This window comes from Muscardinus avellanarius, assembly GCF_963383645.1.
Source record: "Muscardinus avellanarius genome assembly, chromosome: 22".
NCBI classification, from domain to species: domain Eukaryota; kingdom Metazoa; phylum Chordata; class Mammalia; order Rodentia; family Gliridae; genus Muscardinus; species Muscardinus avellanarius.
In genome coordinates this window covers 12,166,739-12,192,216 of record NC_137808.1, presented here as the reverse complement: position 1 = coordinate 12,192,216, position 25,478 = coordinate 12,166,739, and the positions used below count along the sequence as shown (strand labels likewise).

Below are 25,478 nucleotides of genomic sequence, written 5' to 3'. Positions count from 1 at the left end.
CTTTCTTTTTTTTTTTTTTTTACTTTTTAATTGAAACAGGGACTCACTAGATTGCTGAGTCTCACTAAGTTGCTAAGGGTGGCCTTGAACCTGTGATCCTCCTGTTTTTGCTGGGTTTACAAATATGCACCGCTATGCCTGGCTTCTGATTAAGGTTAGCATGGATAAACTTGGGTGCTGGGGATATGGAATGCCTTTCCCCATGACACTCCTGCTGGGATTCCTAGTAGGAGTGGAGGATGGTTACGTAATGAAGCACAGGGGAACATGGTGTTGGACATCTGTCATCCAGTATTTGGGCGGCTGAGACAGGAGCATCGCAGTTTCAAAGCCAGTCTCAGCCACTTAGTGAAACCCTCAACAACCTGGGCAGACCCTGTTTCAAAAAATAAAAAAGAGCCGGGCGTGGTGGCGCACGCTTGTCATCCCTGCGCTTGGGAGGCAGAGACAGGAGGATCGCGCAGGTTCGAAGCCAGCAGCGCGCTCTGGCTTAGGAGACCCTGTTTCCAAATAAAAATGTTAAAATAGGTCTGGGAGTGTAGCCCGGAGGTAGAAGGGCTTCCAGGAACCCCAGTACCACCAAATAAATAAATAAATAAATAAATTAAAAAAATAAAAAAAAGAAAAAAGAAAAAGACTGGATGTGTAGCTCAGATGTAGAGGCCCCTGGGTTTATTCCCCAGTACTGCAAACACACACACACGCACACACGCACGCACAAGTTAGGGATGATAGTGATGGAATCTGGTGACCTTTTTTTTTTTGGTGGTACTGGGGGTGGAACCCAGGGCCTTTCTACCTCCAGGCTACACCCCAGACCTATTTTATATTTTATTTGGAAACAGGGTCTCTCTAAGTTGCTGAGAGCCTCACTCAGCAGCTGAGGCTGGCTTCGAACCTGCGCGATCCTCCTGTCTCCGCCTCCCAAGCGCGGGGATTACCAGTGTGCGTGCCCATGCCCGGCAATCTGGTGACTTTATATGACCAAACGTTACATAAGGAGCTATCAGTCTACACAGACCTACAGCAGATGTTCCATAAATGTAACCATTTCAAGAGATGACCAAGTGAAGTCATTTCGGATTTTTTTTTAGGATTTTTTTTTTTTTTTTTTGGTGGACTGTTTGAAAAAGAATGTTTTGCTTTCTCAGGTGGAAAGAAAGTTCTATTCATTAGGTTTCGATGTGTAAGTTTCTTAAATTTCATCCTCTGGACTTTTTTGTTTACAAAGAACAGCAGGGTAAAATATAGAGAAATTGGGCTTTGGGGGAAATAAAAGTGAGTAGATGCTGGATATAGTGGTGCAAGCCTACAATCCTAGTAGTGGGGAGGCTGAAATAGGAGGATCATAGATAGATTCAAGGCCAGCCTCAGCAATTTACCGAGATCCTGTTTCAAAATAAAAAAGAAATAGAATAGGGCTGGGGGTATTGCTCAGAGGCAGAATACCTCTGTTCAGTTTCCTAGTGCCCCAAACAAAAAATAAATAAATAAAAGGAAGCAGAGCTAGTACCCTCACAAACAGAAGTAGGTCAAGACAAAAGATCGGAGGGAAAACTGGGGAGCAAGAAGACAGTCTGGTCAGTGGACGAGGTCGGGCAGGAAGGACGGCCTTGGTCTAGACTCCCCAGGAGGTAGGAGAATGGCTCTCCATTCCCAGTGTCACAAATTGACCGACATCTCATTCCCTGTCGATTTCCGTCTGAAGTCTGTAGAGTGAAGTACAAATGGCTTCCTCCAGACAGAGTCACAGGATCATTAGAATAGAGAGAAGAACTTAGGACTGTGTCTGCACGCGCATTCGTAATGGAGGTCTCTTCCTTTACAGGGGAGGGCCAGAGGCCCGGGCAGGTGGGCGGCTACTCACAGGCCCTCGGCGAAGCACTCCAGCACCAGCGTGTCCCCTTTGAGGACCGTCCTGACAGAGCTGCTGCCGCCCTCCGCCGGAGGCAACAGCAGTCTGGGTTTTCTTTGCTTGATCAAATTTGCTAGAAAAGAGGGGGAGAAATGTCAAGATTATTTTCAAACTAATTTAGTTAAAACTTGGTATCACTATGTCATATTATCTTATTTTATTTTGGTACTGGGGATGGAACCCAGGGGCATTCTACATCTGGGCTACACCCCCAACCCTTTTTATTCAATTATTTTATTTATTTTTCATTTTTAAATTTTATTTATTTATTTTTGGTGGTACTGGGGTTCCTGGAAGCCCTTCTACCTCTGGGCTACACTCCCAGACCTAGTTTATATTTTATATTTTTTTATTTATTTGGAAACAGGGTCTCTTAAGCCAGTGAGGCTGACTACGAACCTGCCTGATCCTCCTGTCTCCGCCTCCCAAGCGCGGGGATTACAAGCGTGCGCCACCATGTTGGGGTCCTTTATTTTATTTTGAAATGGGGTCTCTTTAAGTTGCTAGCCTCAAAATTGCAATCCTCCTGTCTCAGCATTTCAAGGACTGTGATGAAAGGTGGGCGCCACAATGCCTGGCTCTATAGCGCTATGAAAACGTATGAATCGATGTAGGTGTACATCTGTGAATATGTGAGTATATGTACATATACACATGTCAATGTGTTTTCATTTAATAGACCGCACCTCTCACACGAAGCCGGGTGGTGCCTCAGATGTACTACTCCTAGCACTTAAGACTTATAAATGGTAAGATGTATACCACCTCTTCTCATTCAGAAGTTTGTACATCATTCAAGAGAAATAATTTCTTGGTGAAGGCCTTAATTCATAGACTCTGAGTTTATATTACACTTTAATCACATGTCAAATATAATCAGATTTAGTGTATCTGTGTAGTTTATTGTCTGCACTTTAGTCACGGGTAGAATTGAATGTGTTGAATGAATATTTGTGTAGCTTCTGTTCTAGTCCTTAATCATGTATAGACCATACATGTGTCTTGGCACGTTTGATGGCTGTATTTTTTTTTTATTTAATGCTTCTAAATATTCGATGTGGTTCCTATTGCAAAGATCTGCACAGACTCTGCATCCAGGCCACATTTTTTATTTTTGTACTAGGTATTAAACTCAGGATCATCCTACCTCCAAGCTACACCCCCAGCCCCCCAGCCCTATTTTATTTCTATTTTGAAACAGAGTCTCACTAAATTGCAGAGAGCCTCGCTAAGTTGCTGAGGCCGGCCTCAAATGTGCAATCCTATTTCAGCCTCCCAGGTCCTGGGATTACAAGCATGCACCACCATGCCTGTCTCCAGTCCACACATTCTGACTGAGGAACTCTATGGTCGACGTGTGGTGCTAGTGAATTTAACAGACTTTTCAGACAACTCCTTATGGTCTCAGGCCTTCAGAAACAGATGACGTTTTAGAAAATGATTGCTAAGTACCGTCACTACAAAGGGACAGGTTTTATTTTTTTTTATTTCTTGATAATTTGCAAATGTAATAGCAAATAAAGTGACCTCCATGTTCACTGCCAATTCTGTTTTAATCTTCAACTGCAAACATACATTATTCCCTCTCATTAAATGTCACTGGGGAAATAAATCAATGGAGAGATAGCTGACATCCTACCATCAGAAGAGGAATGTGAGGTATCAGAATAAATGTGCACCTGCTGTATAATTTCTTGCTATTGTTTGTTGAGAAATAATGGCCATGCATGAACTACGCTCAGTGATTTTTACGGAATGGTATGAAGATAAGAGAAATATATAGATTTAGGATATTGAGCTCAAAATATTCCTATGTGGGATGAATCCCTTCTACTGACATGACCAGTGCATTCGTGATATAAGTCACCAGTCCACAAGATATAAAGAACGACTGTTGCATTTATGGGCATGATTCTCCTCATAGAAATTATACAGCCTGATAGAGAATTCCAGTTTTCCTGGGCCTCTTACTTGAGACACAAGTTTAGTTGTTGTTCGATGGAAAAAAATTAGGTTAGGAAGATCTCATAGGAACTGGGCATGGTGGTGCATGCCTGGATTCCTCAGAAACACAGAGAGGGCCTTAGCACCTTAGTGAGACCTTGTTTTTAAAAAACAAACAACACGCCGGGTGTGGTGGCGCACGCTTGTAATCCCCGCTCTTGGGAGGCGGAGACAGGAGGATGGCGCAAGTTCGAAGCCAGCCGCGCGCGCTGGCTTAAGAGACCCTGTTTCCAAAATGAAAATGTAAAAATAGGTCTGGTAGTGTACCCCGAGGTAGCAGGGCTTCCAGGAACCCCAGTACCACCAAAAAACCCCCCAAAAAACCAACCAAACAAACAAACAACACCATAAAAAGGGCTGGGTATTGTATAACTGAGAATGCCCCTGAATTCAATCCCTAGTCCCATCACCACCACCACCACCACCAAATATAAGAAAAAAGATTGAAAATTCTATCTTTTCTCATAAATTTATTTGTGTGTGTGTGTGTGTGTGTGTGTGTGTGTGTGTGTGTGTGTGTGTGTGTGTTGGCAGGTACTGGAATACCCAGGGGCATTTTACCCTTCAGCCAATGGCGTAAAGATTGAGGGGCTCATAAAACACCCAGCAGTTATCCACCACGTTGTTCTTGCCTACCTAACTTGACTGGTGACAAGATCCCGTTCTGCAAAAAGTAAACTCGCCTTGCTGAACCACACTGGAATATGTATCTTAAGATACCATGGATTTTTTTCTAACACATCTACATATTTTAATTATATGTAAATGCGTCATTATAGGTATATAGCTCTACAGTTGTAAAAATCACTCCTTTTGCATCTATTCAGGAGGAGAAGAGAGACCCACAGACTCTCTGTGCTTAAGGGACTTTTTAAATAAACTTACAGAGGTCCGATTTCGAGATGGCAATGAGTTATATAAGGTGGACGTTAACACCAACTCTCTACGTATCGTTCAACTTACCGTTGGAACTAAGTTCTGTGGATGAACTTGAGTCGTTAGCATGCTTTACTGAAATGAAAAAACAAATGAAAGAAACAAAACACACGTAATGAAGATGCGGATATCGATCGAGGATGAGAAGTCAAACATTTCTCTTTGGAAAATTTCGAAATGAGATCGAATCTCGCTCCACTAGAACATCACTTATGGCAAGAGAGTTTTGTATAGAAAAAAACCACACTTTCTTATGTTTTTTAATGTATGATGCTGGGGATTGAACCTGGGGCCATTTGAGCTCCGAGCACTTTTTATTTATTTACTTTATCTTGAAACGGGATCTCAGTTGAGCTGGCCTCGAACCTGCGATCCTCCTGTCTCAGTCTTCCAAGTACTAGGTTGACAGGCACGCGCTACCATACCCAGCTTAGGGGAAAAATTTTGAATGTACTTAAAAGTAAGTTATCACATGCTAATTCAGGTGGACAGGATTCAAGACATCTCCAATGGAGAGAAACCGGGCCACTAAGAGAATGTTCTAGTGAAGACCTGGTGGCATGGTGTATTCACACATAATAATGAAAAACTTGTGGACCAAATTAGACAATGAAATGGTAATGCCAACTTTGCAAGGCACCAAGGCCAAGTATTCAGCCCGGGAGCTCCTAGGGATTATCTCTTCCCTTTGAATCTTAACGATTCTTCCTTTACTAATTACATTTTCTCGTTTGGAAACCCAGACAGGCATCCAAAAAAAAAAAAAATCAAGAAAGAAAGAAGAGACATTCAAATCACTCTGCCAACTTGGAAAGAACAAAGCAATAGCTTGCCATGATAGAAATGTTAACCTGGAATCTTTTTCCTTTGGACTCTGTTATTTTTTCCTCCCGTTTTTAAGCTGGGGGATCATCCGGGGTCACAGGGGGTCAATGCCCAGGTTGTGGCTTAGCCAAGCCTGAAATTTTATCGTGTCTCTTGCCCACTAGAACTGGCTGGGTCCTGCAGCCAGCCAATGGAACACATTTGGCCTGCGAATTGAGATTTGTTTTTTCTGGCTGCCGGAGACAGAGCGACTGCGGATCTTTGTGTAACAGCTGTCTCTTTCATCTGGAAGAAATCTCTAGAGTTGAACCGAACAATGGCTGAAAATACCACCCAGGTTCACGTGCCCCAAGGCAAGAGGAAATCAGACGCGCACGTGCATGCAGCACACGGGCCTGAGTCCGACAGGGTCTGCACTTACAGCTGTTAACCGTGAGCTTCATGGGCATTTTCTGGACGATCGTCCTCAGTCTGGGGAATGCCGCAAAGCAGCAGTAGTCGTTCCGACTGTCTTTTTCTTCTACGTTGGCAAAGTACAGATCCCCCTTCTGACTCATGTACACTCTCTCATCTTGGGCAATGTGCTCCAGTTCTGCAAAGAGACACACACCGTGTCATTGAAGAAGGGCAACAGTCCCTTCCGCCACCGCTCCTCCTTCTGTCCTTTGTGTTTTTCTGCTGTTGGATATGATTTTCTTCTCTTGTCCATCCCTCCTGTTCTGGCTATGGGGGCGACAAATGAGCAAATATAAAATAAATAAGTAACAAGGAAGCTCCCGGAAATATGCTTTGTCCATTAAACCAGGAAGAGCCCTGTTGGGCAGATTGTCTATGCCTTTGACCTCACTTTATTTATTTATTTATTATGGTTATTATTGCTGTTGTAGATGCTAATTTTTTTTTAGTACTAGCGATTGAACCCAGAGTCACTCTACCTCTTAGCTGCACCCCCAGCCCTATTTTATTTTATTTTTTATTTGCAAACAGGATCTTGCTAAGTTGCAGCGGGCCTTGCTAATTTACTGAGACTGGTCTCCAGCCTGTGATCCTCCTGTCTCAGCCTCCCAAGTGCTGAGATTACAGGCTTGTCCACCCTGCCCAGGACCTTTAAAAAATTTTTATTCCTGCATTATGATTGTACGTGATAGTGACATCCGCAGGGATATAGTCGTATAAGCACATTAACATCACATGACATTTCCTTTCCATACCTCATTTCTCCTCAGTGAATCAATCCCCTCCCACTAATCAACTTCTCTGATTCTTTTTACCATCCTGGTCTCCATTAATCCTCCATGGTTCTACAAGGGTTTCTCTGAAAACTTCTCAATTCACTTAATACCTTAATTACAACTTTCATTTTATTCAGATACTATTTTTTTTAAACAGAGCTGCCACAAAGTGGGGTCAGCTACTATGAACGTCTCTGCTGTCCAGGGTGCAGCCTGTAACTTCTAGGATGACCGGAGTCTGGGAATTTGGGCTCCAGCCAAGAGCAGCTTTATTGGCGTCTTCTTCCTGAAGGCTACACCAGTATTATGTGTGTCTGTGGGTTTCAGTGAAAAAGCTCTAGGGAGCAATGCTCGGGCCCACGCTAGCGGTGGGATTCCTAAGAACCTGGGATTTCATAGCAAGAGTCACATTTTGGGAAAATTAAGGATAAAAGTCGATTCTCAGTATTTTGTGGGTGGCTATAGCCGACAGGTAGAATGTTGCGAAAACAGATACAACTAAGAAATAACACAAACACAGACAATCCTCAACTCTAACATGAACCGTATGCCAAAGGAAACTGGGTTGATTGAAATATAGGAAATATTTTCTTTAGAAACATACTCTGCTCTGTCAAGTTTCTTCTTTCTTAAAAAAATGTGATCACATCAAGAGTACCTTTAGTGAGTGTCTAGTGTTTTAATATATACACTTAAGTTTATATTTAGGGACAGGGATAGGCTTTTATTGGCTCAAATTTTACAAATCCATTGGATTTCACAGAAATAAAATAATGTGAATATTTTCCCTCTCTCCTTTCCTCCCTCCCTTCCTTCCTCTTTTCCTTCCTTCTTTCCTTTCTTCCTTCCTTTTCTTCAGTACTGGAAATTGATCCCAGGGACATTTTACCTCCAGGCTACATTCCCAGCCCCATTCTATTTTTTATTTTTGGCAATGGGTTCTCACTAAGTTGCTGAGAGCCTTACTTACCTGCTGAGGCTGGCCTCAAACCTGTGATCCTCCTGTCTCTGCCTCTCGTGTCACGGGATTACCAGTGTACCTGTGTTATCTCCTTCTTTTCCAGAATAAAGAATCCAGGCATGATGATGTACACTTGTAATACCAGTACTTGGGAGGCTCAGACAGGAGGATCGCGGGTCCATGGCCAGCCTCAGATACTTAGTGAGGCCCCTGGCAACTTAACGAGGCCCTGCTTCAAAATAAAATATAGATAACAAAATCCAGAGTTAGCTGTCGCAATTGCTCATGCCTTCACGTATGTACTTTTTTGGCTTATATTAAGGGGCAGGGCAGACTTTCACAGGGTCAAACCTGATACATCTATCAGATTCCACAGGGATAATTCAGTACAAATATTTGTCCTCGGTTTCTTTACGTTATTTTCATAATGCTGAAATTCAAGCACCCCCAAAATTAACAGGACAGAGCCGCACTTACCGATATTCATCCAGTAGATGTGCAAAGGAGGCAGACCTTGGGGAGGGTTGCACGGGAGAACAATGGGGTCCCCCTCCTCTACTTCCAGAGGGTCGATTTTTTCTTTGGGGAATTTTGGAACACCTGGTGCAAAGATCATTTTAAGACATGACTTTAAACCTTGCCAAATATTAATTACAGATTATAATGAGGTTCAAAGTAATAGCAACACACACACACACACACACACACACACACACACACACACGGCACTCGGTTGAGTTCCCACCAGAGCCTACCCCGAGCGCTCCCCTTCCCTCCATGTGTCAGGGAGATTGTTCTTGATGACTTCATACACATACATGGCATCATTTAAACTATTACCTTCGCTATGTCTCTCGTCGCCCTCCTCCTTCCCCTGAACCCTCCCATCGCTCCGTGGGAGCCTCTGCTCCTTTACCTGAGGTCTCTTTTGTTAGCCATTTTCTCTCCAGCGTCCACATCGGAGACAAAACATACAGCTCTTCTATTTCTGAAATTGGCCCATCTCCCTTAGCTGATATTCTCAAGCCCCACCCATTTCCCTGCCAAGGACGTAACTGTGTTCTTTCCTTGGGACGGTGTGTCTAGAGCAGCGTCGTGTAACCCGTTCATTTGTCGATGAACACCTGGGCTGGCCCCAGAGTGTGGCTCCTGTGAATTGTGCTGCTAGGAAGATGGATGTGCATGGACTACCACAATATTCTGACTTGGATTTCTTTGGAAAGATACCAACTGTATCAGAGCTACCATCTTAATACATGGTCCTTTCTCAACAATTCACCTTTTCTTAAGCTATTGGAGACTGAACCCAGGAGTGGGATCTTCTCTCTCTCTCAGACACATCCTAGCCCTATTTTATTTATTTTTATTCTGAAACAGGGTCTTGCTAAATTTCCCCGGCGGGCCTCAAATCTGCAGTTCTCCTTTCTCAGCCTCAAAAGGACTGGGATGCATCACCAGGCCCGGTTTAATTGAGCATTTTCAAGAAATTTCACACGGCACATCCTCCTTCTCAGTCCTCTCCCGCGGAGACACATACTATTAAGAATTTTGTGTATATCTTAAAGAACTTTAAAAAATATCCCTGAATTTTGAAACCCATCTAGACAAAAGTTCATTTTGCTGCATGACTTTAATAAGGCAAAACTATACTTGTACACGTTGTTTCAGGAACTGAGTTACGAGCCACAGATTTTTTGCGTATTTTAATTGTGATGGATGTGAAATCATTTTTTCCAAACACTGCAATTTCTCTTTGGAAGCTGTAGATATTCATTCATTCATTCATTCATTCATTCATTCATTCTCTCTCTCCCCCTCCCCCCACTTTATCCCAAAGGCCTTTGGTGAGTGTGATCACCAAATACTCTGTTCAGAGCATCAACCACACTAAATGAAAAATTCAAAGCTCATATTGGGCGAAATAGTATGAGTGCAAATAAAAGTCAAATGTGCTCCCTTTAAGTGGCAAAGCAAGCCACCCACACTGGAATTACTCCAGTAATTCCAGTAATGAGACTGCAAATACATGAAATTGATAGAGGAAAGGAAATCCTTCTCATATTTCAATCTCTTATTTCCTACTCATATTGGAGTTAATTTCCTAAAAGAGCAATGCTTTTATAATGAAAATATAAGTCAGAATTCTGCAGAATTTGAAATCTCACATCAATGTTTAATATTTTAATGAGTCTTCATGAGTATATCCAAAAGATATTGATCTCAAATTCTATGGGTTCCTTTCAAATCAGTTGGGGATTTGGGGTGGGGGTAACTAGGGATTGAACGCAGAGGCATTCTACCTGTAAGCCGCACCCCCAGCCCAATTTTGTTCTTTAATTTGAAATAGGGTCTCAGTAAGTCTGTGATTCACCACACATCATTTTTTTCCCTTTGGAAATGTACTGATCTCTTCATTGGCTGAGACTTTAAAATTAAAAAAAAAAAAAAGCTTTACGTGTTCCCTGTATGCACATCATATACCCCTGTCAGCTTCTGCCCAACTCTTCAGAGGCTGAGGGAATGTGCTGACATTTCTCTTACTGATGCACCAGCTGTTTAGAATAAATGGCTTTTTGTCTGGATGCAAGGATGTTTTGGAGCTAAGTGTTGCAGGAGAGAGTGTGGATACAGCAGAGTCTTTCCAATCCAGGAAGATATATTCGGTCCTCCTTGGACATCCAGCCCTCCGGCAGTCCAACGGTAGCAGACCGATCCCCTCTGGGTCACCTTATTCTACGAGATTTCCCCCGACAACTACAGGAACGTTTATCAACAGTCATTTTGAGCTGCACCTTTGCTACAGGTAGCCGTAAATTCCCATCAAAACGCAAGAAAGTGTGTCCAATGTATTTACTATGTTAAGATCCTGTAGGGAAAAAAGACATGTCCGCCACTTGATAAGAGTGTTGGTTCTGACTGAAGGCCAGTGTTATGTGAGTCATTCCGCAGAAAGCAAGCCTTACACAGATAAGATGGAGTAGATTATACAAAACTATCCTGGGCCAACAGCTCCAGATACGAATGGCATGCTTAGATGTATTTGCCGTAACTAAAGTCCGTGCACGCTGAGGAGAAGTCAGCGATGATGTTAGTCAATTGTCAACCCTATTTATGCTCAGTTACAAGGGGCAACACAGGAAGAGAATAAAGATTATAAAATACCATATGCATCTAATTGTCTCCTTTAATGACGAAGTTTTACAAAGCTTAATGTAAATGCTCAGCTCAATAGATGGTATCTGTAGTAGATGATTAATAAGGACGCATTGTTCCCTAATTGGATAACTACTACCTCAGTGTATGCAGAAAACTCTGATGGTTCAAACAGGACTGCCAGAGAGACACTATCATTGCCTCAGTGACTGAATTGAGATTATAAAATTCTAGTTCTGAAAATATAAATATGTAATCCACCTAGCTTCTAAGGCATCAATCATAAGAAGGAAAAGAAGGGGAAATGTATAAGTCTACTGAAACCTTGAACACATGTCATAAATCTTTGGGGCAGGTTTTAACTACATGAGAAATTAATATCAGGAAATTGGGAAGAATAATTATATATTTATTAACTAAGGTTTCCAAAGAAACATTGTAAAGGAAATGAATTTGTCAGAAATTATTTTGGAGGTCATATGCCTTGACTTTGAAACTATTTCATCCAGTGCTATGTTAGAAAATGAAAATTTCAACACTCACAGATAAACGTTAAATCTAATTACCGTAACACAATAGCAGACATGAATTCAACCTCAATTCAAATAAGACTCCATTTTAAAACCGATCAATGCACTAACTTTTACTAATTGCATTTCTCTGATGATAAATACTAGCATTATTTAGTGTAGACCGATCAATGCTTTAAAAAAAATTGTAACCAATAATCTGTGTGTGTGTGAACAACTACACTCCTTTGGCTTGTCAGCTGTGTGTATGCATGTGTGGTTTTGTGTGTGTGTGTCACTGGGGATTGAACTCAGCACAGTTCTACCACTGAGCTGTCTACTCAGCCCTTTTTATTATTTTTTAAATATATTTTTATGATGGTACTAGGGTTCCTGGAAACCCTTCTATCTCTGGGCTACACTCCCAGACCTATTTTTATATTATTTTTATTTGGAAACAGGGTCTCTTTGAACCTGCACGATCCTCCTGTCTCCACCTCCCAAGCACGGGGATTATAAGTGTGTGCCACCACGCCCAGCTATTTTTACATTTTGAAAAAGTATCTCACTAAGTTTCTGTGAGCTGGCATTCCACCTCTGAGCTACACCCCCAGCCCTATTTTATTTTTGCTTTAAAACAGAGAATGACTAGTATGCTGAGAATCTCACTACTTTTGGAGGCTGTTCTCAAACCTGTGATCCTTCTATCGCAGCCTCCCAGGTAACTGAGATTACAGATATGAACCATCAAAGCCATCTGAAATACATATTTCATATAAACCAACTAAAATAGTTTCTGACATTTAAGAAAACACTCAATGCACACTGACTACTATTCAAATATTTCAACTTTGTGCCAGATATGGTGGTGCATATGTCTGTAATCCCAGTGTTTGGGAGGCTGAGACAGGAGGATCAAAGGTTGGACGCCAACCTAGGCACCTGAGTGGTACCTTCAGCAACATAGCAAGACCCTGTTTCCAAATAAAAACATAGAAAGTGCTGGGGGTGTAACTCGGAGGTAGAAGCCCCTGGGTCCAATCCCTAGTACCACAAAAACAAATTAAAAAAAATATTTCAACTTGACCTGGAACACACAGCCATACACAGAGAGATGAGATATTCAAAGGAACAAGGCCTTTTCTCTGACTGCTAACCCTGATTTTTCTTGCCGGCTGGGTCTTAAGGATGCAATTTTATGCAGATATCTGAATCCCCTTTTTAGGGGAATCTTTCGTGTGCAACCTATGATTTACTGATTTATTGACTGAGTTGTCTGGTTTCTTCCTGTGGCTGGGCTAATCTTCCCATGGCAAAGAGGTTCTGCTATTGTGACTTGTAGCTCTGTTTACCAGACTGGCCGGGTCGGTGTTGTCTTCCATTTTCTTTGAATGTCTTAGCAAATTGCTTGCAAACTGTGGTGATTATCATGAATGCCTGCTAAGGAGCTCCGCGGGCCACATTACCCTTAATTCCACTTTCCATCTGTAAGGAGATTTAATTGATTCCTGTTTCCTGTAGAGGACCCCATTAATCCACTTAGGACTCCAGTCCAGAAGCCTGTAATGAGTTCCTGCCAAGGCTGGACGCCCACTTCACCCAGTCTCACGGAGGACCATTCACAAACTCAGATGAATCGGTGCGGAGCCCTGGGGCTACGGGAACCTTTCAAATTCAGAGTGGGACTCGGGATTGAATGAAAAGTCCTCTTTCATTGGTACGGGCTTATGCATAGTAGAAGGACGCCTAAGCCACTCTACTGTGTGTTTTTTTGTTTGTTTTATTCTGTTCTGTTCTTTTTACTTCTCTCTCTCCCAGGTCAGAATGGTTAAAAACCTGTTTTTTTTTTTTTTTTTTTTTTTGTCTCAAGGAAACTGTCCTGAAGAATTAACAAAGGTGAGCAAAACATTGACACCTAGCACCTAGTCACCCTAAGTGGTTTTGTCAACCACTAAGCCAAGCATGAGAGGGAGGGCTGGGGAGGGAGTGGGGTGGTGACTGGGTGGGGCGGGCTGGGCGAGGTGCGCATTGAGGTCTACACAAGTTTTTGGCTTCATTAAGATGTATAAATATAACGCACCAATAAAAAATTAAAAAGAAAACTTTGCATAGAAAATTTCATCTCCAAATCCATCATTACTTAGGTTATTTTAACAGCATGTGGAAAATGCATTCTTACTTTTATTCATTCTTATATTTGTAAGACTATCAAAGAATGCCATCAGCTGTTAATAATATGCATCCTTGCATTACCCAAAAGATAAAGGAGGAGAGACTGAGAATATAATAGTGCATCTAGTTAATTAATCAACTGAGTTACTGTTTATTTATTTATATATTTATTTATTTTATTGTGGTGCTGGAGAGATCGAAGCCAGGGGCGTTCTGCCTCTGAGCTAATCCCAGACCTTTCATCAACACCATCATTACTGTTTTCAATTTTGATAAAGGGTCTCACTAAATTGCCAAGGGTCTCATCATGTTGCTGAGGCTGTCCTCAAACCTGCAATCCTCCTTTCTCAGCCTCCCAAGTACTGGGATTACAGGTGTGCACCACTACACCTGACTAGGCTTTGTTAAAATTTCTATAGACAATTTCACCTCTAAATCTTTTTCCTCAGATTATTTTAATAGCATATTGAGATTGCACTACTGCTTTTTACTCTTTTTTTGTTTGTTTTGTTTTGGTGGCACTGGGGGGTGGAACCCAGACGCTTTCTACCTCCGGGCTACACTCCCAGACCTATTTTACACTTTATGTGGAAACAGGGTCTAAGTTGCTGAGAACCTCACTCAATAGCTGAGGCTGGCCTCAAACCTGTGTGATCCTCCTGCCTCAGCCTCCCAAGCGCGGGGATGACAAGCGTGCGCCACCACGCCCGGCTTTTACTCATTTTTTGGTCAGCGTATCCAAGAATCAATCTGTGCTATACCCACAGTCCTTTTTATTTTTCATTTTGAAACGGGGTCTCACTAAGTTGCAAAGAGCCTAGCTAAGTTATTAAGCATAGGCCTCACATTTGAGAAACTCCTGTGTCAGCCTTCCAAGTGCTGGGATTACAGGTGTGTGCCACCATGGCCAGCTCATTTTGTCCTCTGATTTTAAGTATATTAATAGTTATGACAAATTTTAAAAGTACACAAGGAAATACTTTGCAAACTGCAAAGAATTTATAATAGCACTGTTTCTAATAGTAAACAGCAGAAATAAGCCAGAGAGCCATCAGCTTGCAAAGAGATAAAGTGGAACATAGCTGTATCATAGATTACTGTTCATGAAGAAACACAGTCCTGATAAATGCAACCACAAGAGTGAATCGCAAAACATGCTCAGCAAAAGGAGCCACATCGAGGAAGCTGCAAGCTCACACAGTTCCTCTTCTCTGAAATATTCAGAGAAGTAAACTTAGAGAGGTAGAAATTGGAACAGAGGCTACCTGGGGTAGAAAGACAGAGGAACCGCACAAGGATGCAAGTAATGGGGGGTTGATGTTAGAGTCGTTCTAATACTACATCACGATGATGCTGCACTAACTTTTTAACCAAAAAAGCAATTTACTGTATACTTTAATTAAAACTATGATATATCAATAACAGTTCCAAAAATCTAAGAATCATATTCCATATCCTGTTATTTCTTTTTCTGCTCTAGATGTAGCTACTCCCTTCCTCTGTGTCTCCATAGCAACTACTAAGATTCAGTTTAGGGGCATCCCTGATGCAACAGATATTCTATCTATCTATCTATCTATCTATCTATCTATCTATCTATCTATCTATCATCTATCTTATATTTATGCCCTTAACTTACTTCAGTTAACTATATGCGGTTTTCCTCAAAGCCTCCATGAAGAATCAGTTTTGAATAAAAAATCAGTAATGCTCAAGTCTCCTGTATAAAAGGCTATAATACTGGCATATCCTCTGCACACACTCTCCTATATATTTTTAATCGTCTGCAGATTGTGCCTAATACAATGTAAATGCTATGAAAATAGCTGATAGACTATTTTATTTATTTATTTATTTATTTATTTATTTATTTATTTATTTATTTTTGGTGGTACTGGGGTTCCTGGAAGCCCTTCTACCTCCAGGCTACACTCCCAGACCTATTTTTTATTTTTTGAAACAGGGTCTCTTAAGCCAGCGCGGCTGGCTTCGAACCTGTGCGATCCTCCTGTCTCCGCCTACCAAGCGCGGGGATTACAAGCGTGCGCCACCACGCCCGGCCCTAGACTATATTCTTTAGAAAATAAAGACCAGAGACCAGGCACAATGGTGTATGCCTGTAGTCCCAGTACTTGGGAGCTGAGACAGGAGGACTGCAGGTTTGAGGCCAGCTTCAGCAACTTAGTGAGGCTCTCACCAACTTAGTGAGACCCTGTTTCCAAATAATCAATAAAATAGGGCTGGAGGTATAGCTTAGAGGTTAAATACCCCTGGGTTCAACACTTAGCATCACAAATAAAATAAAATACTACTACTATTACTACTACTATGTAAAGAAGGAAGAGGAGAAGGAGGAGGAAGAAGAAGGAGGAGGAGGAGGAAGAGGAAGAGGAAGAGTAGGAGGAGGAGGAGGAAGAGAAGGAGGAGGAGGAGGAAGAGGAGGAGGAGGAGGAGGACTGTACATGTTTAATACAAATGTGATTTTATTTTCAAATATTTTTCACCTGAGTTTGGCTGTATCCACGGACGTAAAACCCACAGATAGAGAGGGCTGACTGTATATATAATAAAACAACTCCATTACTCTCAGGTACAATTTTTACAGTGATATTTTCTGATTCAGAATTCATGGGTATTTCCTACTGAATGTCACTGCAAATTTAAACTACCGATTTCCAAGTTCACAGGCTCTTGCTATCCTTATTGTTTTCGCTCTAATATCTCCAAACTCCAGAGTGTCTACTTTAGGTGAATCAGTACATTATAGTCTTGCTCATTTTCAGTATATAAAATAAGCCATTTGTAAAATATGTAAGCCAGTTGTGGTATCCCCGTACTTGGGAGGCTGAGACATGGAGGATCACGGGTTGGAGGCCGGCCTCGGCAACGTAGGGAGATGCTGTTTCAACGTAAAAAAATTAAAAATAGGGCTGGGGGTTTAGCTTGCAGGTTATGAGGCCCCTGGGTTCAGTACTCAGTAGCGCGTACACACACACACACACACACACACACACACACACACACACACACACAAGCATACAAAGAAAGAAAGAAATGCAACTAAAACCCTTGTATGCGCCATTCAATGCACACACACAAAAATGAGCCTCGCTCTCTGTACAGACCTGATGCCAGGCTCCTCACATTCATGACACATAATCATCATCCTCAATATTGTGTCCAGCGTGTTTTTGACTTTTATTACAACTTAACCAAATAAGATATCCTCCCAAACATACTGTCTAAAGAATTACATATTCTGAACTTATGTAAGTACAAAAAAAAAATGACACTGCATATATTTCTCGAAAATTTGATTTTTTTTGGTACTGGGGATTGAGCCCAGGGGCATTCTACCTCTGAGCTATCCCCCCAGAACTATTGTATTTTTTCCTTTGAAACAGGGCCTCACGGAGTTGCAGAGTTGTGTGCAGAGTCTCTCTGAGTTGCTGAGGCTGGCCTCAACCCGCAATCCTCCTGCCTCCGCCTCTCAGGCCTAGGTCTCCCGTATGCACCACTGCACCTGGCTCCAAGATTTGCTTTTATAGATCAGTATACTCATGAAGTTCTTGAGGAATATTTTCTGCATGAATGTAACACAGTGTCTTTATGCAGTCTACTCTGAGTGGCCTGGTGGAGTCTCTCCATTCTATTTTGAATAGGCAGTTGTAGCACAGATGTTCCTGGTATGTATGGACAAGAGGCCCTTCTGCCTAGGCCCAGGCGTAGACTAGCTGGGTCACAGGTAAGTGTGTTCTTAATGAGGGGAGGACAAGGTGCTTTCCAAAGAGGAGGCAATCCCTCCCCTCTCATTAGTGGTGGGTAAGTATGCCCATGGCTGCATTTTCCTACTGAACTCTGTAACTCTCAGACACGCATATTTCCCAATAAGGTGGCATCAAATGCTTTTATTACATTGGGTTTCGTGGTGCACACCTGTGATCTCAGCACCTCAGAGACTGAGACAGGAGGATCACAGCCTCGGCAACTCAGTGCGGCCCTCAGCGACTGAGTGAGACCCTCTTTCAAAAATAAAAATTAAAACAGGGAAGGGGATTAGTTTGGAGGTAGAAACAGGTGTCCCTTATCCGTATACACCAGGGTAGAATCTCCAGTCACACACACACACACACACACACACACACACACACACACACACACACATATACACACACACACACATCTTTTTATTTGGTTTACCACTGGTCTATTTCTTTTTTTTTTTTTTCTTTTTCTTTTGTGGGTCTGGTGATGGAGCCCAGCAGCATTCGACCTCTGAGCTCCACTCCCTGCCCTATTTTTTATTCTTTATTTTGAAACCGGGTCTCACTGAGTTGCAGAGGGCCTCGCTAAGTAGCCGAGGCTGTCCGCGCACCGCGATCCTCCGGCCTCAGCCTCCCGAGTGCTGGGTTGACAGGCGTGCGGCACCTTGCTCAGCTCCACTGGTCTACTTCTGGTTACTACTATCTTCAATAGCCCAAGGGAACAACCGTCAAACACTTCACCAGCGCAGCCATAAAACGCGGTCTCCATTGCCCACTTACTTGGAACTACAAATTCGATTTCTTCAGACACAGCCACTCCAAGCTTATTAGAAGCAAAGCAGCGGTATTTCCCCTGGAACGGAGCCACGTGCCCCTCGTTCGGGATCCTGAACGTCCCTGCGCCGGGAGACAGCACCAGCCGCGGGTCGGAGAGGTCAAAGGGCTTGTCATCCTTCGTCCACCGAAAACTGTAAGATGAAAGTAAAATCAACGACCCTAAAAATTCCTAACAGGTCTTCAATTGTTGGTGATAATGAGGACTTCATCCACGGGCATTCTACTTCTGAGGCACCCTTCCAGCCCCGTTTTATTTTTTCTGTTTTGAAACAGGCCTTGCCACGTCGATGAAAGTCTCACTAAGTTGCTGAGCCTCGAACCTGCCATCCTCCTGTCTCCGCCTCCCACGTTCTAGGATGACAGGCATGCGTACCACCACAGCCAGCTGCACTGTTTCTGTTTGCTAACGCTTCTAAACACATTCTTATCACCACGGCATTCTTTTTTCTTTTACAAATAAGACTGTAAAAAATATTATTTTCCACAAACATTCCTGGTACTTGTCCAAACACTTCTTTAGGCCAATTCCTTCAAAATGAGACCGGCTGACCAAAAATAAAATAAGTCTTTATAGTTTTAAATGAAAGTGGCAGAATTATATTCCAGGAAAAAGTATCTGGCTCGGGGGAAGCTCATCAAAGGGCTATAGGCGTGTTGGTCCCTATCATTCTGAATGATGTCAGAATACAACGTACCAATGAAGTCTATATCGATTTGTACATATACACACACATATATGCATATATATACATATATATATATATATGTATATATATACTTTCATTGGTACTTTTTAGTCTCATATATTATTTGTGCTTTTTGTGGTACTAAGAGTTGAACCCATGGGCATTCTACCTTTGAGCTACACCCTCAGCCTGACTTTATTTTTATTTTATTTTTTTTATTTTTGGTGGTACTGGGGTTCCTGGAAGTCCTTCTACCTCTGGGCTACACTCCCAGACCTATTTTATATTTTAATTTGGAAACAGGGTCTCTTAAGCCAGCGCGGCTGGCTTCGAACCTGCGCCATCCTCCTGTCTCCGCCTCCCAAGCGCGGGGATGACAAGCGTGCGCCACCACGCCCGGCTTTAATCTTTTTATTTTTGAAACCGGGTCTCACTGAGTTGCAGAGGGCCTCACTAAGTAGCCGAGGCTGGCCTGGAACCGTGATCCTCCTGTCTCAGCCTCCCGAATGCTGGGATTACAAGCGTGCTCCACCACGCCCGGCCTGACTTTATTTTTAAAACAGGGTCTCACTAGGTTAAGGAGAGTCTTAGTACTTACTGACGTTGTCTTCAAACCTGCGATCCTCCTGTCTCAGCCTCCCAAGTTCTGGGATTATAGACATGCGCCACCATGCCAGGCTTACATATGCTTTTATATATAAACACTTATAAGTATATGCATATGTACATATGAGTATATATATATTTGTTGACTTATATATATTTTATATATATAAATGTATATTATAATAAACTTACACTAAAATAATACATAACTAAACCATAGAAAATCTGTGCACAGTTAACTTCCCACTGCGTTACCAGCAAGCCTGAACTGCATGACGGGAAGAGCTGTCGGCGAGGGGTAAAGTAGCCAAGGTATAATTTTATGAACTGAACCCTGCGCTGCGCTCGCGCTGCAGGCTGAGGGCCCGGCAGGCCGCGGGGTCCTGTTGCAGGGCAGCGCCCGGGTGTGAAGGTTACTCACGTGGGTTCTGGGTTTCCTTTGGCTTCACATTCGATTTGAAAATACTCGTCGAAGGGAAAGGCCACTTGCTGGCTGCTCGACTGTCTCGTGATGGTTGGGACCTGTTGGACTTAAATGCCATAATAGACGCTTAAAGAACAAGCTCTGCAAACATTGGAGGAGAGCGATTTAGTGAGAACAGACTCTTAATGGAGTTCTAGACTGATGATAAAAGGCGGACCGTAGAACAAATCAGAATTCTCCTTAGAGGGTCACTTCTCAGGAACAGGATGCCTGCTTCCCGTTACCGTAGATGTCCTCATGATCCTTTGAGTGGAGGGTCGACCCAGAGGAGTTGTATCTGAGCCCCATCACCAACCCTTCCTATTTTCTCCTTGGAAACAGGGTCTCACTGAGATGCTGAGGCCGGCCTTGAGCCTGCTTTCCTCCTGTCTCGGCCTCCCAGGTACTGGGATTATGAACGTGCCCAGCAGGCCGCATTTCTCATGTCTGATTGGACGCTCACATTTTATCACTGACAACATGTTGTCAGTTGTTTATCTGGCAGTGACAGGCTCACTCAGTTCATTGTGGGGGAAAATATTCGCCCTGTCAACCACCTGAACAACTGGAATTTGCCAGTCATACTTTCAAGGAAAAAATGGTCGTGTAGCCCAGGCAGAAAAATGAGACGGAAGATCAGGCTTTGGGACCGCAGGATTATTTCACTGGCTACTTCTCCTTTCATCCCAATGATGAGAAAGAAAATATTCAAGGGTGGAGAATTAATTTTTGTGCATCTGATGCTGGGGTTTGAACCCAGGGGCATTCTACCTCTGAGCCCTACCTCCGGCCCCATTTTATTTTTATTTTGAAATAGACTCTCACTAAGCTCCCGAGGGTCTTGATAAGTTGTTGAGGCTGGCCTCCAACCTGTAATCTTCCTGTCTTGGCCTCCCAAGAATTGGGATTATCAGTGCATGCCACCAGCACGCATGGCTTGTTTACTTTTACAAGAATCATTAACGTGCTTTCCAAAGCGACCGTTTCAAGTCTTGAACATAGCATATCCATGATATACAGGTGTGCGCCACTCCGCCCGTCTGGAAAATTCTGATTATCTGAATTGTATTAGAGTCATAAATGACCAGGAAGAACCCGCCAGACAACAGTCCCTGAGACAGCAGCTAATAACGTGCGAACAACTTGTTTATTACAACATTACTCTTTCTTAAATTTGCTAAGGTTATAAAGGCTCGGCAGTGACTAATTATTCAGGGATTGGAGCTAATAACCTTTGCGTGTTTATATGAATATAGATTCTCCACTATAAATCCTTTCCTCTCTAATTAGGCCAATTACAGAAACTCCGGGCACATTGGCATTCAAACAGGAGACCTGCGTCCGTTGTGCTCGCCCGCGAGTGCTCCGGAGGACCCAACTAAATGGATGATATTCAGCTGTTCTGAAAGCACAACATTAATATTTTATACAATTGTTATCTCAGGACATTACAGCGTGCAAATGTATAAACGGCCAAGGCGGCCAGCATAAAAATGCGTGCTCTGAATACATAGGAGATGTCACATCTTGCACCGCTGGTGAGCCAGCGAGAAAAGACAGAGAACGAATGTACTGAAGGAGGAACATGGTCAGGAATCCGAATGGAGTCGGGATGGGGTTGCACACCTGTAATCTCAGTTCTTGGGAGGCTGAGAGGGGGGGATCACAGGTTTGAGGCCAGCCTCTGCAATTGGAGAGGCCCTTAGCAACTTAGTGAGACCCTATTTCAAAATAAGATAAGGATAGAAAGAAAAAAGAAAGAAAGAAAGAAAGAAAAGAAAAGAAAAGAAAATAGGGCTAGGGTTAAGCTCAGAGGTAGGATGCCCCTGGGTTCTATCCCCAAATACCACACACACACACAGAAAAAAAAAATAATAATAATAATCTGAACGATGAATGCCACAGGCACCTTTTCCGCTCCTAACTTGACTTTGCATATTTGTATAAAATAAAACATGGAAAATTAGACTGGTAGCCAGAACATGTACAGCCAGGCTGGTCAATGATGAAACCCGATATATTAAATACAGGCTGAAAGATTTCAGCTAATGTGAAGGGATATCCAAAGTCTATTTTTCTGTAGAGCAGAGAAGTAGAATTCTGTAAGAATTGAGAAGACTAAAAAAGAGACTTAACTGTCTGTTAGGAATAAAAAAGTAAGGGATTTTTTTTTTTTTTTGGGTGGTACTGGGGTTCCTGGAAGCCCTTCTACCTCCGGGCTACACTCCCAGACCTATTTATATATTTTTATTTGGAAACAGGGTCTCTTAAGCCAGCGAGGCTGGCTTCGAACCTGCGCGATCCTCCTGTCTCCGCCTCCCAAGTGCGGGGATTACGAGCGTGAGCCACTAGGCCCAGCAAAATAAGGTATTTTTTATGGTACTGGAGATTGAACCCCGAGACATCCTACCACCAAGCTCCACCCCAGCCCCTCTGAAACAAGAGTCTTGCTAGGTTGCCGAGGGCCTCCCTAAATTGCTGAGGCTGGCCTTGAACCTGGAGCCTCCTGTCTCCGCTTCCCAAGGATTGGAATTGCAGGCCTGGGCCACCATGGCTGGCTGAGAAGAGTTTCTCACTTGGGAAAGTCAGGAGGCTGAAGTACAAGTGCATTTTGTGATGTAAAATTGCTGTATTAAGTAACTTAAAGCAAGCCTCAGAGATGGCTTTCAAACACGTTATGTTATATAATCACAGAGCTCTCCCCCATTCAGAGTCAGCCTGTCTGAGTATCTCAAAAGGAAAATTGCAGCTCAATGTTAGCACTTCTCTAAATTTATTAACTTTTCTGAGGTCAGGGCTATTTCTTTAGAATTTAGTTTATCCACAAAGAACATTTCCAACATCAAGATTCTAAGAAATAGCCAGGCGTGGTGGCGCACACCTGTGATTCTAGTACTTTAAGAAGCTGAGACTGGAGGATCATAGGTTCAAGGATATTTTCAGCAACGTAGCAAGGCCCTCAGAGACTTTAGTGAGACCATCTTCTATCTAGTGAATCCCTGTTTCCAAATACAAAATAAAATAGGGCTGTTTTATAGTTCAGAGGCTGAATGTCCCTGGGTTCTATCCTCAAAAAAAAAAAAAAAAAAGTTAAAAAGTTCTAAGAAAGAATATCACCGCCTCTTGTGTTATAACTCTCCAGACTATATATGAAAGAGACAAAAGAAATTGTAGTCCAATTATAAAATACAGATATCTCAATATCTTCTTTTATATCTCATCTTCATATATCACCTTTTTACACTTGGTATACTATTATAATAATTCTGTCCCCAGATATGCTATTTTTGGAACTATTAATTACTATATTTGTTCTAACGTACGTGTGTGTGTGTATGTGTGTGTGTGTGTGTGTGTGTGTGTGTGTGTGTTTTGAACCCAGAGGCATTCTACCTAGAAGCTACACATTTAGCCCTTTTTTGTTATTTTTTTTTTGTTATTGTTGTTTTGAAACATGGTCTCAAGTAGGTTGCTGAGAGAGTTGTATTATGTCTCTAAGTTGTTAAGGGTCTTGCTAAGTTGCCGAGGCTGGCCTCAAACCTGAGATCTTCCTGTCTCAGCCTCCCAAGTACTAGGATGACAGGCAGTAAAAGTTTGAATCCAGTTTTAGCCATATATTTTAACTAATATATTCATCAGACCACTGACTACCCTGACTAGCCTGTTATACAAATTTAAACTATATAACAAACTAGGATTAGAATCATTATCAGCTTATACTTTCAGTTGTAAAGCAGCATTTTGTTAATTTCATGATCCGTTGTTTTCTTTTTTCAACACAAAGAACACAAAGTTTAATCACCTCCTTTTTGCCATGATGAGCTGAACAGCAGTAACTTCTAAATCCTAATTCTCCTGAAAACAAACTCACCTGAACACATAAGCTTAAAACTGTAGCGCTGCTAATTGTTGAAGATGTCCAGCAAAATACCACCTGGCCCATCGGCTCCATTTCTCATTACAGACCAAATTTGCAGAAGAGGCAAAAATGAAGAAAGAAAGCCTGCACTGTGAAATAATCTTAGTGGCCAACGATGAGAGAGAGAGAGAGAGAGAGAGAGAGAGAGAGAGAGAGAGAGAGAGAGAAGAAGAAGAAGAAGAAGAAGAAGAAGAAGAAGGAGGAGGAGGAGGAGGAGGAGGAGGAGGAGGAGGAGGAGGAGGAGGAGGAGGAGGAGGAGGAGGAGGAGGAGACAGAGAGAGAGAGAAGAGAAAGAAAGAGAGAGAGGGAGAGAGAGGAGAGAAAGAAAGAGAGAGGGAGAGAGAGGAAGAAAGAGAGAGGAGAGAGGGAGGAGGGAGAGGAGAGAGAGGAGAGAGAGAGAGGGAGAAAGAGAGAGAGAGGAGAGAGGGAGAAAGAGAGAGAGGAGAGGGAGAGAGAGAGGAGAGAGAGGAGAGAGAGAGAGGAGAGAGAGAGAGAAGAGAGAGAGAAGAGAGAGGAGGAGAGAGGAGGAGAGAGAGAAGAGAGAGAGGAGAGGGAGAGAGAGAGAAAGAGAGAGGAGAGAGAGGAGAGAGAGAGGGAGGGAGAGAGAGAGGGAGAAAGAGAGAGAGGAGAGGGAGAGAGGGAGAGAGAGAGAGAGAGGGAGGGGGAGAAGGAAGAAATGGGGAGGGGGAGATATTAATTCTTATGACACATTGCAGGAAAATCTGTGCAAATGTGATGGAAAAGTTATTCTCTCAACTCAAGAGTATCCTACTTGAAAATCAAAATGCAAATATACAACTCCAGGATAGCCATGATGCTGTCACTTACCTGAGAGGGGAATTTCAGAAGCTGCTGACAGCTTTGCCAGGAGAAAAATGAGAGAGACGATGAATCCGCTGCCACTTAAAAGGGTCCCCATTGCTCTTCGGGAAGAAGACGCCTCGGAGAGAGAGAAGACCCTGGTATCTCCTCCTCCCTAATTTCCTTTAAAGCCAAGGAGAATGTGGATGACCTGGAAACTTAAAAAACAAAAGAGAACAATAGATCAGCTCACAGAAAACGTCACTATCACAGATAAGAAATATGTATTCCACTCTTGATAAACAACTGAGTTAATGAGTCTAAGTTGCTGAGGTTGGTCTTGAACCTGAGATCCTCCTGTCTCAGCTTCCCAAGTACTGGGATAACAGGTATGCATTATTATGCCAAGTTATTTATTTATTTTTTTGGTATATAGTACTGGGGAATTGTATCCGGGGCATCCTAACTCTGGGCCACACCCCTATAACTGCTTTAATTTTTTAAAATTTTAAAACAAGGTCCTGCTACGTTGCTGAGGCTGTTCTTGAACCTGTGAGCCCCCGTCTCAGCCTCTGAAGCACCAGGGTTACAGGGTGCACCACCGCATCCAGCTCCATTTATATTTTTACTTTGAGTGCAGTTACACTGATCATAAAGGAAAATCTCTCAATCCGTTAACATGTCCCCCAGAGCGA

At 42.6% G+C, this 25,478-nt stretch overlaps 1 protein-coding gene across 3 annotated transcripts in view; it reads right to left on the bottom strand.

Annotated features, from left to right (window-relative positions):
• CHL1 (cell adhesion molecule L1 like) overlaps window positions 1–24,901 on the bottom strand; it is a gene marked incomplete at both ends in the record, with an annotated part of 73,613 nt that extends 48,712 nt beyond the window's left edge. For 2 of the 3 annotated variants that reach the window (XM_080718208.1, XM_080718210.1), the window contains 7 exons: window positions 1,868–1,988; window positions 4,883–4,930; window positions 6,102–6,272; window positions 8,351–8,473; window positions 18,252–18,439; window positions 20,022–20,130; window positions 24,811–24,901. In XM_080718208.1, the coding sequence (XP_080574334.1) occupies window positions 1,868–1,988; window positions 4,883–4,930; window positions 6,102–6,272; window positions 8,351–8,473; window positions 18,252–18,439; window positions 20,022–20,130; window positions 24,811–24,901 (851 nt within the window). The remainder of the gene's footprint in view (window positions 1–1,867; window positions 1,989–4,882; window positions 4,931–6,101; window positions 6,273–8,350; window positions 8,474–18,251; window positions 18,440–20,021; window positions 20,131–24,810) is intronic. The other variant, XM_080718209.1, reaches the window with a different exon arrangement.
• Window positions 24,902–25,478: the final 577 nt, after the last annotated feature.